We start from the raw sequence: 18,812 nt of genomic DNA, 5'->3' as shown, positions 1-18,812 counted from the left end.
TGGGAGGCCGAGACGGATGGATCACGAGGTCAGGAGATCGAGACCATCCTGGTCTACACGATGAAACCCCGTCTCTACTAAAAAATACAAAAAACTAGCCGGGCGAGGTGGCAGGCGCCTGTAGTCCCAGCTACTCGGGAGGCTGAGGCAGGAGAATGGCGTAAACCCGGGAGGCGGAGCTTGCAGTGAGCTGAGATCCGGCCACTGCACTCCAGCCTGGGCGACAGAGCGAGACTCCGTCTCAAAAAAAAAAAAAAAAAAAAAAGAGTTTGAGGCTGCAGTGAGCTACGATCATAGCACCGCACTCAGCACTGCACTCATAGTCACTCTGTCGCCCAGCTCTAAATAAGTAAATAATAACATTATGTAATATAATGTCATAATAATAAAATCCAATATAACCAAACATTAATATGAATGAATTATTATTATTATTTTATTTTTTTGAGACGGAGTCTCACTCTGTTGTCCAGGCTGGAGTGCAGTGCAGCCTCTATCTCCCGGGTTCAAGCAAGTCTCCTGCCTCAGCCTCCCAAGTAGCTGGGACTACAGGCATGCACCACCATGCCCGGCTAATTTTGTATTTTCAGTAGAGATGGGATTTCACCATGTTGGCCAGGCTGGTCTCAAACTCCTGACCTCAAGTGATCCACCTGCCTTGGCCTCCCAAAGTGCTGGAATTACAGGCATGAGCCACCACGCCTGGCTGAATGAATTATTAGTAGCATGGGGATTTGTGGTGTTTTGGTAGAAAGAAAATGTGAGTTAAATCTTTATCTTCCGCAATAAGAAGTGATTAGATATCAAAAATTTTAAAATCAAGAAGTAGAAGTAAAACTGTTATTTAAGAATATGGAAGCACAGCCTGGCCAACATAGAGAAACCTTGTCTCTACTAAAAATACAAAAAAGTAGCCGGTCGTGGTGGTACACCTCTGTAATCCTGGCTACTCAGGAGGCTGAGGCGGGAGAATCGCTTGAACCCCAGGGGTAGAGGTTGTAGTGAGCCGAGATCTCGCCACTGCATTCTGGCCTGGGCAACGTGAACATGGAAGCAAATACTAGGAGAAACAGTTGAAAGTAGTTGCTTTTAGGGAGTAAGAATCTGTAATGGGGGTAAAGGAGCAAGGACTCTTTCATTAAATACTATAGAATCATTTTGACTTTTAAAATTATATAAATGGGCCAGGCACAGTGGCTCACACCCATAATCCCAGCACTTTGGGAGGTCAAGGCTGGCAGAACGCTTGAGCCCAGAAGTTTGAGACCAGCTTGGGCAACATGGTGAGACCCCGTCTCTACAAAAAAAAATACAAAAATTAGTCATACATAGTGGCATGCACTTGTAGTCCCAGCTACTGGCGAGGCTGGGGTGGGAGGACTGCTTGAACCCGGGGAGCAGAGGTTGCAGTGAGCCAAGATCGTGTCTCTAGCCTGGATGACAGAGGGAGACCCTGTCTCAAAATTAAAAAAAAAAAAAAAAATTACATAAGTGAATAGATGTGATTTTTTTAATTGAGATAAAAAGTTGTTGGAAAGTATTAGAACTACAGAGGATTGAGTAGATTTTTAAAACATAGGAAACAAGTAGAACTTAAAAATAATGTAACAGTTAAGTGGAAGAGTTTGGCTAGCTAAATTTTTATCTCTTAGAGTGTGGAGTCAATGGACACCAAGATAGTACATTTCAAAATAGGCATATAAGAATATTATTTAGCTTATTCTTTACAATTAAAAAGAGAAAAGTTCAGTGTGCTTCTAGGGAGGGCAAGTGTTGAATTTTTTTTTATCGTGTGCTATACTATTTAATTTTTTATTATGTACACACAAAGAGATATTTAGAAAAAAAAAAAAGAATATGGACAGGCATGGTAGCTCATGCCTGTAATCCCAGCACTTTGGGAGGCCAAGGCAGGTGGATCACTTGAGGTCAGGAGTTTGAGACCAGCCTGGCCAACATGGTGAAATCCCATCTCTACTGAAAATACAAAAATTAGCCAGGTATGGTGGCACGCACCTGTAGTCCCAGCTACTTGGGAGGCTGAGGCAGGAGAATAGCTTGAACCTGGAGGGTGGAGATTGCACCACTGCAGTCCAGCCTGGTCGAGAGTAAGACACCGTCTCAAGAAAAAAGAATAGAAAAGAACCAAGAGTATAGGTCTGTTTGAAAAGCAGCTAAATGGAATTGAGTAGAATGGTGCTTCTCAAACTTTAGCACACTCCAGAAACACCTGGAGGGCTCCCCCAGCATTTCTGATTTTGCAGGAGTGGCGTGGGATTCAAGAATTTGCATTTCTTTTTTTTTTTTTTTTTTTTGAGACGGAGTTGCACTCTGAAGCCCAGGCCGGAGTGCAGTGGCACAATCTCAACTCCACTGAACCTCCACCTCCTGGGTTCAAGCAATTCTCCTGCCTCAGCCTCCCGAGTAGCAGGCACCCACCACCATGCCCGGCTAATTTTTGTATTTTAGTAGAGACAGGGTTTCACCACGTTGGCCATGCTGGTCTTAAACTCCTGACCTCAGATGATCTGCCTGCCTTGGCCTCCCAAAGTGCTGAGATTACAGGCATGAGCCACTGTGCCCAGCCAGTTTTGCATTTCTTCTAACAAGCTCCTAGGTATTGGTGATGCTGCTAATTCAGATCCCATGCCTCAGACCCAGTGGAGTAGAGTGTTATTTAGGGATGAATATAGGTCTCCCCACGTTATTCTCTTCATCTGAAACGCCCTTCTCACCCTACTCTCGTCTTTTTTTTTTTTTTTTTTTTTTTTAAGAGAGAGACAAGTTCTTGTTATATTGCCCATGCTGGCCTCTAACTCCTAGGCTCAAGAGATTGTCCCATCTCAGCCTTCCAAAGTGCTGGGATTACAGGTATGAGCCATCACAGCCAGCCCTCTCTTCTTTTCTTTTTTCTTTTTTTCTTTTTTTTTTTTTTGAGACAGAGTTTTGCTCTTGTTGCCCAGGCTAGAGTGCAATGGCGTGATCTTGGCTCACTGCAACTTTCACCTCCCAGGTTCAAGCGATTCTCCTGCCTTAGCCTCCCGAGTAGCTGGGATTACAGGCATGTGCCACCATGCCTGGCTAATTTTGTATTCTTAGAAGAGACAGGGTTTCATCATGTTGGTCAGACTAGTCTTGAACTCCAGACCTTAGGTGATCCGCCCACCTCGGCCTCCCAAAGTACTGGGATTACTGGTGTGATCCACCACGCCCGGCCTCTTTTCTTTATAAATTTTGGAAAATCCTTTATTTAGAAACTCTCCATCCAAGAATAGGGAGTGCCTGGGTGTTGATGTCCTTCCAGACCATTGTTCTTCAAAGCCGGAGGAATCTGTGTCTGTGCCTCGGGCGCAGGGCCTCGCCCAGAGCAGATACCTCATCAGTGCTGCTCACATGGAGTTGCTGAGTCATTCCAATCAAGCTGAAGGACATGAACTAATAGGGAACAAATCAGCACAGTTACCAATTTAGTCCAGAAAAATTCAAGTAGGGGAGGAAGATGGATGGCTTACCCAGGGTTGGGAATGGAAAAGGTGTGTCATTGAGGGTGCAGAGCAGGCATGTCGTGGCCTGTGTGAGCATCATTAAAGGAATGATCTGCAATTAGGTCTTTACCTTAGTTGCATAACAAAATCACTGATTTTAATACCTGTTCCTGGGCCCCACCCCAGAGATTCGGATATAATTTTTCTGGGATATGGCATGGACATCAGATGATTTTAAAATTTCTTGGGTGATTCTAATATGCAGCCTGGGGTAAGAAGTCTACAGGGTTTGCAAATAAAAAATCAACTAATGCTTAAGCCAGGTGCAGTGGCTCACGCCTGTAATCCCAGCACTTTGGGAGGCTGAGGTGGGTGGATCGCTTCAGGTCAGGAGTTCAAGACCAGCCTGACCAAGGTGGTGAAACACCCCCCCCTACTAAAAATACAAGAATAGGCTTATTTTTGTATTAGGCTACCATGCACATGCCTGTAATCCCAGCTGCTCAGGAGGCTGAGGCAGGAGAATCACTTGAACTTGGGAGGCAGAGGTTGCAGTGAGCTGAGATCGCGCCACTGCGCTCCATCCTGGGCGACAGAGCAAGACTCCGTCTCAAAAAAAAAAAAAAAAAATCCAAATTAATGCCATGAAGACAGTGATAAACTGCAGGAAAAGGACAAAAGGTTTGAAAGTTGAAGACCTAGTCCAAGTTAGGTAGTAGAGGTAGGCTGTAGTGTCAGAAAGTTGTGAGTTTGAATCCTTTTACTAAAGTCTAACCTTCTATGCCTCTAAAACAGGGACTATGGAGCTCCTTTCTTAACAAGGTTGCTCTGAGGATTAAATGAGGTGTGATATAATGTGTCTAATAAATACAGTATGTTGCACATGGTAAATACTAAGTGGTATCTTATTACTTTCGTGGTAATAACATAGGCTTGAAGTTAGAGAAACTAAAATTCCTTTATAAAATCCTGAAAGTGGAGTGGTTTTCCAGGTGGCATTTGAGGTGTGTGGCGATGCGGCTGGAAGTCAGTTTGCCCTTTTCGAATTTTACTCCAAATGCTTCATACTTCAGACCTAAGATTTTTTTTTTTTTTTTAGAAGGAGTTTCGCTCTTGTTACTCAGACTGGAATGCAGTGGTGCGATCTTGGCTCACTGCAACCTCCGCCTCCTGGGTTCAAGCGGTTCTGCTGCCTCAGCCTCCTGAGTAGCTGGGTGTGGCGCATGCTGCCACACCCGGCTAATTTTGTATTTTTAGGAGAGATGAGGTTTCTCCATGTTGGTCAGGCTGGTCTTGAACTCCTGACCTCAAGTGATCCACCCACCTCAGCCTCCCAAAGGCTGGGATTACAGGTGTGAGCCACCACGCCCAGCTCGATCTCTAGGTTTTTAACAGACACATAAAAATCAATATATTCTGGTGTCACTAAAATCAGGGTCACTAGATTCTAGACAAAAACTTTAAGCAGCTGCGCTTTCTATTCCAGGCATGGGATTTTCTTGTGTGTGTGTGTTTTCTGTAATGTGTCCCCATCTTAAGATGCCAACTTTCTCAGGGATCACCTTAACTTTACAGCCTTCCTGTTTGTTTTCAACATGTGTACACCCATAGGTCGAGGGTCCATCTGCGTGTAAGTGCTAAGGATATTTATGTTTTGCGTGTGTGTGTGTGTGTGTGTGTGTGTATGTGGTGTGTTTTTTTTTTTTTTTTTTTTGAGACAGGGTCTCACTTTGTCCCCCAGGCTGGAGTGCAGTGGCGCAATCATGGCTCACAGCAGCCTTGATCTGCCAGGCCTCCCACTTCGGCCTCCCAAAGTGCTAGGATTACAGGCATGAGCCACCACACCCAGCCGGTGCTAAATTTCAGATTTGGTACTGAAAGACTTGGATTCTAATAAGTCTAAGGGCTAATATATTTTTTTTTTTTCTGGAACCTTTAGGAAAGTTCTAAGCAAGGAGCTCAAGCTTTTATGCATTGTAATATGTTACTTATCTGGAAATTATTGTGACTTCTCAATTCTCAAAACATAATACCTAAACCTGTTTTTAAAGAAAGGTACTCAACCTAGGTCCATGCAGTAAAGACTTCTACTTTATTATTCATTTAGAAAGCTTAATAAATATACAATATTTCACTGTAGAACATACAGTTGTAATGAAGTTTAATGTTCCTTTTACCCTAAAGTTATTAAATGCAACATGGAGGCAAAGCACAAGAGAGTACATGAGAATAAATATCTTCTTAAAGGAAAACAGTGGGGAAGGTGGCACAAATTAAGGAAATTCACATCAAAGGGAGAACTCTGTTGAAGAAACAGTGAGGCAGAAACCATTGGCAGAAGGAAACATGGAATGAGTTGTGAGTGCCGTTGGAGGGGGGAACACAGAGTGAGTGGGGACAGCAGCCTGAGGGGGAAATGCCTCCGGAGGGGGGAACACAGAGTGATGGGGGACAGCAGCCTGAGGGGGGAATGCGTCCAGAGGGGGGAACACAGAGTGAGGGGGGCCAGCGGCCTGAGGGGGAAATGCCTCCGGAGGGGGGAACACAGAGTGAGGAGGGACAGCGGCCTGAGGGGGAAATGCCTCCGGAGGGGGGAACACAGAGTAAGGGGGGATAGCAGTTTGAGGGGGGAACACAGATTGAGAGGGAAGCAGGCTTATCGGTTCTTCCACAGATGCAGCTGTCTCTGACTGTTCCTTAGGCACAGAGGACAAGGCTGCGGCCTCCCCATCCTCTGGCGGGAGGATTTCTTCCTGCTTTTTCTTCAGGCCAGTGGCCTCCCTCGCCTCAGGTGGGGGGATCTTCTCCTTCTCTTCCTCCCGGTCCATAGTCTCCTCCTCAGGTGGGGGATTTTTCTCCACCTCTTCCTTCAGGTCCATAGTCTTCTCTTCCTTGGATGAGGAGATTTTCTCCACCTCTTTCTTCAGGTCTGTGGCCTCCCCCTCTTTGGGTTGGGAGAGTTCCTTCTCTTCCTTCAGATCAGGGGTCTCCTCCACCTCAGGTCGGCAATTACTAAATATTTGATAATAAGAGTTGGGGAGGATGAGGGGAAACCAAGTAGTTCATTAAATGCCTAGTGAGACTTTAAGTGAACACAACCATTTGGCAATTTAGGAAGTTCTACTAACTTTAATGGTAATGCATACCCATCACCAGCAATTCCAGATCTAGTTACCTGCCTTAACCACTCAAGATGTCTACAGCAGCACTGTGCCTAACAAGAAGGAGCATAAGTTTTCTGTTGATTTGTTTGTTTGTTTGAGACAGAGTCTCACTCTGTCACCCAGGCTGGAGTGCAGTGGCGCAATCTCAATTCACTGCAACCTCTGCCTCCTGGGTTCAAGCGATTCTCCTGCCTCAGCCTCCCTAGTAGCTGGGATTACAGGCACCCACCACCACGCCCGGCTAATTTTTGTATTTTTAATAGAGATGTGGTTTCTCCATGTTGGCCAGGCTCATCACAAACTCCTGACCTCGGGTGATTCACCACCTCGGCCTCCCAAAGTGCTGGGATTACAGATGTGAGCCACTGCACCCAGCCAAGAAGGAGCATAAGTTTAAAGGACCTGCAGGCATAAACTTAACCCACCTCCCCCGTGTTGGGGGGCCAGGGCACCAGCCACATTTCCAGGCCTCTGGGTCCAGCGGGACATGAGAGAAAAGTTTACTGATCTGAGTAATGCAAAATGCAGGACCACAGCTGCAGATCTTAGGACTGGCCCTGGCCCCACCCAGGTGAAAGGACCCCACATACTACAGCTCTGAAGCACATTCAGGCTACAGAGACCTTAATGCCTATTGTCCAGTTAAGGACCTCACAGTCCCTGTGCCTTCCCCAGAAGGAATCCCTTTCCTTCCCGTCTCCTCTCTCTACTCTGACCTGCATGTGTTCACATCTGCCTCCCATACTAGATGATATTGGCTGCAAGCTCACTGGAGGGCAGGCAACTTGTGCTTCCCCCGGGTTTCCTCTGCCCCTATCTCTATCCTCGGAACCTTTCGCAGAGTTTACACCCAGGAGTGTAAGATTTACTTTTAAAAAAGAGCAAACTGGCCAGGCACAGTGGCTCACACCCGTAATCCCAGTACTTTGGGAGGCCGAGGCATGGATCACCTGAAGTCAGGAGTTCAAGACCAGCCTAGCCAAGATGGTGAAACCCTGTCTCTACTAAAAATATGAAAATTAGCTGGGCATGATGGCGGGCGCCTGTAGTCCCCGCTACTTGGGTGACTGAGGCAGAGAATTGCTTGAATCCGGGAGGCAGAGGTTGCAGTGAGCCGAGATCACACCACTGCACTCCAGCCTGGACAACACAGTAAGACTCCATCTCAAAAAAAAAGAGCAAACTTCACATTAGCCTCTTTGCCTTCCCTAAAGCACACAAACATCTCCCAGCCTTACCTCCGTGTTGTTCAGTCAGTCCCTGATGTTGATGGTGGAAGAGCTCTCCAGTGGCGGGGCTGAGCCAGCTCACAGACCATATCTCAAAGTTGAACTTATATGAACTCAAAGCTGAACACACCCTTTGGAGATCAGATTATCCCCTTTCACAAGTCAAAGCCCCAGGAAGGTTTAACTCTGCTGCCTATCAAGTTACTTGTCAATCATCTCTTAAGACAAAAAGTCTTGATGGGCATTTCTTAGAGCTGTAAAGTCTAAAGTCATTCTTCTTTTTTTTTTTTTTTTTTTTTTGAGACAGGGTCTCACTCTGTTGCCCAGGCTGGAATCCAGTGGCACAATCATGGCTCGCTGTAGCCTCAACCTCCCGGGCTCGGGTGATCATCCCACCTCAGCCTCCGGAGTAGCCGGGGCTACAGTCATGCACCACCATGCTCAGCTAATTTTTGTATGTTTTGTAGAGTCGGCGTCTCACCATGTTGCTCAGGGTGGTCTAAACTCCTGGACTCATGTGATCTGCCTACCTGGGCCTCCCAAAGTGTTAGGATTACAGGCATGAGCCACCTTGCCCAGCCTAAAGTCATTCTTAAGGTGACATATTTGTGCTCTCCTTGTCTTCCTGCAAAAGACCAAGCTGTCAGTGAAATTCCTTCACATTTCTCATTCAGCCCCTTGGATTCCACTTCTACAAAATAGGCAGAAGCCTGGACAAACCCATGTGTCCTGGGTGGGTCTCTAAGATTCAGTATTATCAGTTTTTTTCATTTCAGGGTGAAGGAGTGAGCAAAAGGACTTCAGGTTTTAGAAGGATGTGAATTTTTATATAAGACAATGCTATAGAAGTGTTTTTCTACTTTGCAGCTAGACTTTTTAAAAATTGATTTTTGGCCAAGCGTGGTGGCTCATGCCAGTAATCCCAGCACTTTGGGAGGCTGAGACAGGCGGATTACTTGAGGTCAGGAGTTTGAGACCAGCCTGGCCAACATGGTGAAACCCGGTCTCTACTAAAAATACAAAAATTAGCTGGATGTGGTGGCACGCGACAGTAATCCCAGCTACTGGGGAGGCTGAGGCACAAGAATCACTTGAACCTGGGAGGCAGAGGTTGCAGTAAGCCGAGGTCATGTCACTGCACTCCAGCCTAGGCAACAGAGCGAGACACCATCTCAAAAACAAAAAAATTGATTTTTACCCAAATAAAACTATGACTTTGGTTTTACCATTTGTATGGCAGATTTCATGGACTCTTGAAAGGATCGTCTCTTTCTAAAAGACAATGAGCTGGCCTCAGTGGCTCACACCTGTATTCCCAGCTACTGAGAAGGCTGAAGTGGGAGGATCACTTGAGCCTAGGAGTTAAAGGCTGCAGTGAGCTATGATTGCACCACTGCACTCCACCCTGGATGACAGAGCAAGATCCCATCTCTAAAAATAAAATAAAAGCTAGAGAGCTTTCTTCCTAGAAAGCTAGGAAGGTTTCTAGGAAGTGGGGGTGAGGTGGTGGGTGTGTTATGCCTCCCACACCTCAGGCTGTCTCCTTGCAGTACCCTGGATAGTGAAGTACCCCCTGGTGCCAAGCACATGCCATCATGATGGTCTGCTCTATTTCCATCTTCTTGTCCCACTGTCCCTCTGCCCCTCCCTTTCCCATGCTCCAAAAATGGCCTATAAACTCTCTTGCCTCACACAAGATGATTTGCTTCACACCACAGACAATTAGGAGTACAAGATTCTAGATTTGGATTTAAATCCTGGCTTTACCCCTTACCACCTGTGTGACTTAACCTCCCTGCTTCAGGTTCCTCATCTGTAATATGGGACTAATAGCAGCACCTACCTCTCTAGGGACTCAGAAGGATGCTTAAAGACATACATAATGCAGCACCACCACAGCTGAATGTAAAATGAGCATAGCAGGGCGTGGTGGCTCATGCCTATAATCCCAACACTTTGGGAGGCCGAGATGGCCAGATCGCTTGAGGCCAGGAGTTCAAGACCAGCCTGGGCAACATGGTAAACCCCATCTGTACTAAAAATACAAAAATTAGCCAGGCGTGGTGGCATGCACCTGTAATCCTAGCTACTCCGGAAGCTGAGGCACAAGAATTGCTTGAACCTGGGAGGTGGAGGTTACAGTGAGGTGAGATTGTGCCACTGCACTCCAGCCTGGGCAACAGAGTGAGACTCTGTCTCAAAAATAAACAAATATGATGACTCATGCCTGTAATCCCAGCACTTTGAGAGGCCAAGGGAGGTGGATCGCCTGAGGTCAGGAGTTTGAGACCAGGCTGGCCAACATGGTGAAGCCGTGTCTCTACTGAAAACACAAAAAAATCAGCTGGGCGTGATGACACACACCTGTAATCCCAGCTACTTGGGAGGCTGAGGCAAGAGAATTGCTTGAACCCTGGAGGCAGAGGTTTCAGTGAGCCGAGATCGTGCCATTGCACTACAGTCTGGGCAACAGAGCAAGACTCTGTCTCAAAAATAAATAATTAAATAAACAAATAAAATGAGCATAAAGTAAGTGCTCATTTTATATTCAACTATGGTGATGCTGCATTATGTTGAATAAATGAACAAGTAAAGGAAGGAGCAGACTGCCGTCACATCTTGGCATTTGACGATACCTTAGAGAAAACACTATTTTAGTGACTTTCTTCCTCAGCCTCATATGGACAGTCTGTTTCATGGTTAGCTGCCAACAGTACACGTGTAACTTCCCACAAAGCATAGGACTCCCCTCCGCTACATCCTGAATTGGTTATTTTCAAGCCTCTATCTGAATGCTTGCTTCACTGAGGTGTTCATGTCCTAGCAAACTGTGCCATTCCATTCCATAACTGCCTTAATTGTTACTTTTTTTTTCCTCCTTTAAGAACCCAATACCTATCTCCTTGTAACCTCCATCAGTCTCACCCTGCTCTGTGGAAATTCAGAAAATTGAGTCCCATAATCCCTATTCCTTATGACAGTTTTAGGTTCGTTCATTCACTCCACAATTATTAAGCAATTGTTATGTGCTAGACACATTAGCATTGTGCCAAGGAGGAGCAGTCCTGATCCTCACGGATCCTGTGATTGGGTGGGAAAGACAGTCAACATGCACATAGATACTAATCACCATAATTTGTGAGAAATACTTGGAGAGTGCTATGGAGAGGAAAACAGGAGAAATTAAACACGGATGGTCCAAGCAGGCTTGTAGAAGGGAAGTGACATTTAAGCTGATGCCAGGTACGCTGGTTTGGGGGATGGGGGGAATTCCCCACCCGCAGAGGGAACTGTGGAATGTGGGGTGGAGTGCAGAGAGACATGGGATTAGAGGAGTAGGCTATGGAGGGAACTTTATATGCATAATTAGAGAGTCTGAATTTTATTCCAAGTCCAAAGGGAAACCACTACAAGGTTTTAAGCAGGGGAGTGCCGATACCCATTTTATATTTGAAAAGGTAACTGGCTACCGTGTGGGTGTGAGGTGAGACAAAGGTGAATGGGGATTCAAGTAACAGGCACTTGATGATGGACTGAATTAGAGTGGTCACCTGTAGATGGAAAGTAAACCGTTTTGAGAAGGATTTTGGAGGTAGAATCCAGGGGACTTGATGGATTACATACAGCAAGCAGGAGTGGAGGGCTCAGATATTCAGAGAGCGATCAGCTATGTGGCTGGCATCCTAGCATCCTTTCCAGTTAGATAGGCACCAGCCAGCACACTAGTATTTTCACTATTTCACCTAGTAGATTTCCAGCTGGGCAGCTGGAGGTGCCATTTACTAAAATGAGGAAAACTAGAAAAAAAGTGAATTGAAAGAAATGAATTGTTGGATCAAAAGTTTGGGTATTGTGTTAATTTTGATACATCTCTGAGATACTAAAATGCAGATGTCAAGCTGGCAATTGGATATCACAGAGTAAGCTGGGATTTTTTTTATTTTTTATTTTTTTTTTTTGAGACAGAGTCTTGCTCTGTCATCCAGGCTGAAGTGCCATGGCGTGATCTCAGCTCACTGCAACCTCTGCCTCCGGGCATTCAAGCAGTTCTCCTGCCTCAGCCTCCCAAGTAGCTGGGAGTATGGGCGCCCACCACCACACCCAGCTGAATTTTTTATTTTCAGTAGAGACCAGGTTTCACCATGTTGGCCAGGCTGGTCTTGAACTCTTTACCTCAGGTGATCCAGCCCGCTCTGCCTCCCAAAGTGCTGGGATTACAGGCGTGAGCCACCACGCCTGGCCTAAGCTGGGATTGTGAGCGTGTTATTGGAATGTAAAGCTGTGGGAATGTACATGCTGTCACTTGAGCCTGAGTGTGCAAGTGGACAATGGGCCCAGGACTGCATCATAAGAGATGAATGGAAGAAGAGCAAAGAGATGGAGAAACAGGCCCCCACAGAAGGAAAGCCAGAAGAATGTGGGTCATGGAAGTTTGGGTAGGAGATGGGGATGGAAACTGGAGAGGGGTAGGTTTATAAAGATGGTAGACTCCAAAAGTAGGGAGGATAAAAGAGTTCATGGACAAGTTAACCCTTCCAGTACACTTGCTGTGGAAGAGAGCAGAACTTGGGGGCAGGGAGAAATCTGTCGTTTCCTCCTTTATTTTTTTTTATTTTTTTATTTTTTTTTTTATAGCTCTTATTATTTTGAGATACGTTCCATCAATACCGAATTCCTCCTTTAATCTTTCATCCTAAATATTTCCCAATTCATCCCATCGTTCTTCATACAGTGGTATTTCCAGAAGATTCTGTACCTTGGACATAGCACTGTTTTCCCCAGAATAGGATGCTTCACCCAAAATGTGTTCTGGGGCAGGCCTGTTGTCTTTCTTTTTCTGCTCTACTTAACAGATGAAGCTTAATTTAGCAGTTTAGGCAGCCGTGCCCTCTGTTGGCCTTTTCTGAAACTGCAATCAAGTCAAGCTTTGCAGTGCTGGCAGGCAAAGTTCCCTCTGTATTTGTGCAGTGAGAATTATAACCTAGAAGCAGGGGTAACCAAGGAGCTCTTGAGAAAGTATCTCTGGTAACTAGTTGAGGTGGAAGACAACTCCAGGATAAGGCGGCAGACTTTTATGATTCCCATTTAATAGATGAGGAAGCTGAAACTCAGATACGGCATTGATAAGTGGCTGAAACTGAACTCTGGAACTCCATCCTGAGTCCTGTTGTGGACTCCCAGAGCTATACTATATTTCTTCTAAATGCTTTAGAATGTTATTTGCAAAAAAAAAAAAAAAATGTTATTTGGAGAATGCAAATATAAAGTGAGTGTTTAAATGCCATTATTCTACTATACGTTTGTTTTTGTGTGCGTTTGTGGGTTTCTTTAGTTATTTTTATTATTTTCTTTTTTGAGACAGAGTTTTACACTGGAGTGTAGTGATATGATCTCTGCTCATTGCAACCTCTGCCTTCCGAGTATCTGGGACTCCAGGCGTGTGCCACCATACCGGCTAACTTTTTTTGTATTTTTAGTAGAGACAGAGTTTTGTCATGTTACCCAGGCTGGTCTTGAACTCCTGAGCTCGAATGATCCGCCCACCTCGGCTTCCAAAAGTGCTGGGATTACAGGTGCAAGCCACAGTACACAGCCTATTCTACTATACCTTTGTTCAGGACTATCTAAGAGGCAAATCTCAGGGAGTCAGAGATATTCATCCATTCTTTCACTCACCAGTTATTTACTGAGCACCTGCTCTGTGCTAGGCACTCTTCTATGTGATGGGGAGTACAGGAGTAAACAAAGCAGACAAACTTCCTGCCCTTACATTCTAGTATGAAGCGATAGACAATAAATAAGATAAACAAGGTAAGATGTATGCAGTTCATTAGATAGTGATGGTGGTAAGAAGGAAACAGGCCAGGTAGGGTGGCTCACGCCTGTAATCCTCCCTACTTTTAGAGCCAAGGTGGGAGGATTACTTGAACCCAGGAGTTTAAGACCAGCCTGAGCAACACAGTGAGACACTGTTGCTACAAAAACTAAAAAGTTAGCTGGGCATGGTGGTGCATGCCAGTAGTCCAGCTACTTGGAGGATGAGGTGGGAGGATCTCTTGAGCCCAGGAGGTCGAGGCTGCAGTGAGCTGAGAGCATACCACTGGACTCCAGCCTGGGCGACAGCGAGTCCCTGTCTCAAAAAATAAAAGGCCAGGCGTGGTGGCTCATGCCTGTAATCTCAGCACTTTGGGAGGCCAAGACGGGCGGATCACTTGAGGTCAGGAGTTCAAGACCAGCCTAGCCAACATGGTAAAACCCCGTCTCTACTAAAAATACAAAAAAATTAGCCAGGCTTGGTGGCGTGCGCCTATAATCCCAGCTACTTGGGAGGCTGAGGCACGAGAATTGCTTGAACTCGGGAGGCAGAGGCTACAGTGAGCCAAGATCGTGCCACTGCACTCCAGCCTGGGTGACAGAGTGAGACTCTGTCTCAAAAATAAATAAAAAAATAAATAAATGAAATAAATAAATATTTAGAAGGAACCAGGAAGCAGAGAAGGGGAACATGAAACATGGAGCTGGGATGTTGGCGTGGAAAGGTTAGTTACAGTGACCAGGGAAGGTGACTCAAAGGCCTAAGAGTAGGGAAGAAGCCAGCCACACAGATGCCAAATACAGAACGTGCCAGGCAGAAGGCACAGCGGTTAAAGTGCTGAGGTGGGGATGCGTCTGGCATGTGAGAGAAACAGCGAGGAGGCCAGCACAATGGGGCAGAGAGAATACTGAGGAGAATGTTAGGGGAGAGGCAGAGATGTCACAGGGCACATCACTGCAGATGACCCTAGAGGTTATAGGAGGGACTTCAGTGGTGATCCAAGAGAGTCGGCTTTCTTTGGACAGTTTTAAGCAAAATATTGGAATAATCTGCTCCATTGTAACAGAAACACCCTAGCCACTATGGATGGAGGGGCTGAAGCGAGGAGACCAGTGAGAAGGCTAGAAATGGTTTCATAGAAAAACCAATAGAATTTTGCCGGCCATGGTGGCTCACACCTGTAATCCCTGCACTTTGGGAGGCTGAGGCAGGTGGATCACCTCAGGTCAGAAGTTCAAGACCAGTCTGACCAACATGAAGAAACCCCGTCTCTACTAAAATACAAAACAATTAACTGGGCGTGGTGGTGCATGCCTGTAATCCCAGCTACCGGGAGGCTGAGGCAAGAGAATCGCTTCAACCCAGAAGGCAGAGGTTGCGGTGAGCCGAGATCACGCCATTGCACTCCAGCCTGCGCAACAAGAGTGAAACTCCGTCTCAAAAAAATAAAAATAATAAAAAAAAAATTTTAAAGAAAGAAAAACCAGGCCGGGCGCGGTGGCTCAAGCCTGTAATCCCAGCACTTTGGGAGGCCGAGACGGGCGGATCACGAGGTCAGGAGATCGAGACCATCCTGGCTAACACGGTGAAACCCCGTCTCTACTAAAAATACAAAAACTAGCTGGGCGAGGTGGCGGGCGCCTGTAGTCCCAGCTACTCGGGAGGCTGAGGCAGGAGAATGGCGTAAACCCGGGAGGCGGAGCTTGCAGTGAGCTGAGATCTGGCCACTGCACTCCAGTCCGGGCGACAGAGCGAGACTCCGCCTCAAAAAAAAAAAAAAAAAAAAAAAAAAAAGAAAGAAAAACCAATAGAATTTCATGAGGATGGAATGTGGGTTGTGAAAGACAGAGATGAGCCAGGGATGACACCATCCTTGAAACTGGAAAAATCAAGTTGCAGTTGCCCAAGATGAAGAAGGCTCCAGGAGCAAAGGTTGCAGGGAGCAAAGGCTCCATTTTAGACATGTTAGCTTTGAGATTCCTGGAGATGTCCCATAGATGTCTTATGGACTCAGTGACAACTGGATCCATATATCCAGTCGCCAACTGGATATATGGATCTGGTGTTAGGTAAGCATCGGAGCTAGAGGTACAGATTCAGGGATTATCATCACTTAAATTGTATTTACATTCATGAGATGGATGGAATGGGATATGGGATGGGATGGAATGGGAGACAATGGGATGGGATAATATGTTTAATGGAAAAGATAAGAAGCTCAAGGACTAAGCCCTGTGGCCCTCAGTTAGAGGTTTGAATGATAGAAGGAATGGCCAGAAGTGGTGGAAAATAAACTAATGAATTGTGGTGTCATGGAAGCCAAACGAAGAAATGAAGAAAATAGTTTAAGGCTGGGCGCAGGGGCACATGCTTATAATCCCAACACTTTGGGATACCAAGGTGGGAGATCACTTGAGCTCAGATGTGGGAGACCAGCCTGAGCAACATGGCAAAAACTCCATCTCTACAAATACAAAAAAATTAGCCAGGGCTGGGCATGGTGGCTCACGCCTATAATCCCAGCACTTTGGGAGGCCAAGGTGGGCGGATCACCTGAGGTCAGGAGTTTGAGACCAGCCTGGCCAACATGGTGAAACCCCGTCTCTACTAAAAATATAAAAATTAGGCCGGGCACGGTGGCTCACACCTGTAATCCTAGCACTTTGGGAGGCCAAGGCAGGTGGATCACGAGGTCAAGAGATGGAGACCATCCTGGCCAACATGGTGAAACCCCGTCTCTACTAAAAATACAGAAATTAGCCGGGCGTGGTGGTGTGTGCCTGTAGTCCCAGCTACTCGGGAGGTTGAGGCAGGAGAATCACTTGAATCCAAGAGGCGGAAGTTATAGTGAGCCAAGATCGTGCCACTGCACTCCAGCCTGGTGACACAGCGAGACTCCGTCTCAAAAAAAAAAAATTGGTCAGGCATGGTGGCGGGTGTCTGTAATCCCAGTTACTCAGGAGGCTCAGTCAGGAGAATCACTTGAACCTGGGAGGCAGAGTTTGCAGTGAGCCAAGATCGCACCACTGCACTCCAGCCCAGGTGACAAGAGTGAAACTCTATCTCAAAAAAAAAAATAAATTAGCTGGGCCTGGTGGTGCATACCTGTGGTCCCAGCTACGTGGGAGGCTGAGGTGGGACAATCACTTGAGCCTGGGAAGTCAAGGCTACAGTGAGTTGAAATCATATCACTGCACTCCAGCCTGAGCAACAGAGTGAGACCCTGTCTTAAAAAAAAAAAAAAAAAAAGTCTGAAAGAGAATAGTCCATTGTGTCAAATGGTCCAGATAAGTTGGATAAGATTAGGATTGAGAACTGACCCTTGGATATAGCATGGTTTCTCTAATTCTCCCCTTCCTTATAATGAAATACCTTGTTTTCACTTTTTCCCCAGGTTGTAGCAGATACCAACATAAGTGCCATAGCAGCTCAGCTTGAAAACATGTCTACAGGCTACCACCTTGGTTCACCCACTGCTGAACACCATCTGGAAGACACAGAGTGAGTATTTCAGATGCTGAGGGCCTATTATGCATGTGGGCAAAGCTCAGAAGAACTTTTCCAGATACTCAAGTGCACTCTAAAGGAGAGGAGGCCAAAGCGCCCATGACTTTTCCTAAATCCTAGGGAATCCTTATTTCTCACAAGGCTTCATTCTGCCATATGAGTTCTTGAAAGACCATTGTTGCAGGGCCTGCACACATGCTGCACCTGGTCACTTTGACACAGTGCCTATGCCTGCTTCCCTAAGAAACCACGGATGTATAGCCCAAGTGCACCCTGCTTTATTGTGCAAGGAACCATGTTTCCTGAACTTCTAGGCTAAAATCTTGTTCTGAGATGAAATCTTGTTGTTATACTTGCTGACATGTTTCATTAAAACCAGTCATTGCAGTTAAAGTCATTCATAAATCAGGGTTTCTCAAACTAGAATAAGAGTAATCTAAGGGCTGGGCACAGTGGCTCATGCCTGTAATGCCTGCATTTTGGGAAGCCGGGGCGGGTGGATCACCTGAGGTCAGGAGTTAGAGACCAGCCTGGCCAACATGTGAAACCCTGTCTCTATTAAAAATATAAAAAATTAGCCAGGCGTAGTAGCGGGTGCCTGTAATCCCAGCTACTCGGGAGGCTGAGGCAGGAGAATTGCTTGAACCCGGGAGGCAGAGGTTGCAGTGAGCCAAAATTGCACCACTGAACTCCAGCCTGGGCAATAAGAGGAAAACTCCATCTCAAAAAAAAAAAAAGAGTAATCTAGGTAGCATGTTTAAAGATGCTAGTTCCCCAGGCCACATCCCAAAATTCTGACTAGGTGGTCTATAGTGGATTCCAGAAACCTGATGTTAACAAGTTTCCCAGAGTGATTCCGCTACAGGTGGGCAAAGGATCTACACTTTGAGAAATGCTGCCTAAAGCTATTCCTCGCAGGTACCAGCAGTGCCTGGTCACTAGTAGGTGCTTAATAAATGTTTGTTGACAGATCTGGATGGTTCATTTGAAGGATCTCATGGTCATAGCCCATCCAACTTTTTCCTCGTAGTTCCCCACCTAAATGACATCCTGGAGTTTATTTTTCTTGAGTAAAGAATATTAAATTAAGCTCATTCTACCTTTTTCTCATTATAAAAGTAATACATGCCTGCCATAAAAATACAACAAAACATAGAAATATAACATTTTTCAAATTATGGTGGCCTTTTCCTTAAAAAAAAAAAAAGGACCTTTATAGGAAGTACAGTGTACTTTTAGCATCCTTTGATGTGTCTGTGGAAATACAGCGATCCCCTTGTAATCTTAATTCCTTTGCTATAATTCCATGGCCTCTGGCAGGCTGGGAACAACAAGCTTAAAGGAATTTTAAAATCATAACAAACATTGGGATTTTTTTTTTTTTTTTACTAGTCTTCTATATGAAAGTAAATTTAAACTAATTGGTTGAAAATGTTATGATATTGTGAGATCAATGGAGGCAAATTCCATTTGATGTTGCCAGTTGAGGAGTAGAGCCACACTCCTCCCTCTTCCCCTGAAAACACGTCCCTGAGTATAAATAGGCACAATTATAAGGGTCTTTAATGATTTGGGGCCGTAGGAGGTAGTTCTAAAACAATGGCTTTGGGCA

At 45.7% G+C, this 18,812-nt stretch overlaps 1 protein-coding gene across 4 annotated transcripts in view; it reads left to right on the top strand.

Annotated features, from left to right (window-relative positions):
* The window catches only part of PATJ (PATJ crumbs cell polarity complex component), a 427,780-nt gene that overhangs the window by 395,852 nt on the left and 13,116 nt on the right, over positions 1–18,812 (top strand). For all 4 annotated transcript variants that reach the window (XM_010370672.2, XM_030912915.1, XM_010370673.2 and 1 more), the window contains one exon: positions 17,088–17,194. In XM_010370672.2, coding sequence (XP_010368974.1) covers positions 17,088–17,194 — 107 coding nt within the window. The remainder of the gene's footprint in view (positions 1–17,087; positions 17,195–18,812) is intronic.

This window comes from Rhinopithecus roxellana, chromosome 12, assembly GCF_007565055.1.
Source record: "Rhinopithecus roxellana isolate Shanxi Qingling chromosome 12, ASM756505v1, whole genome shotgun sequence".
NCBI classification, from domain to species: Eukaryota; Metazoa; Chordata; class Mammalia; order Primates; family Cercopithecidae; genus Rhinopithecus; species Rhinopithecus roxellana.
The sequence above is the reverse complement of the archived record's forward strand: the minus strand, read 5'-3'. Positions and strand labels throughout refer to the sequence as shown.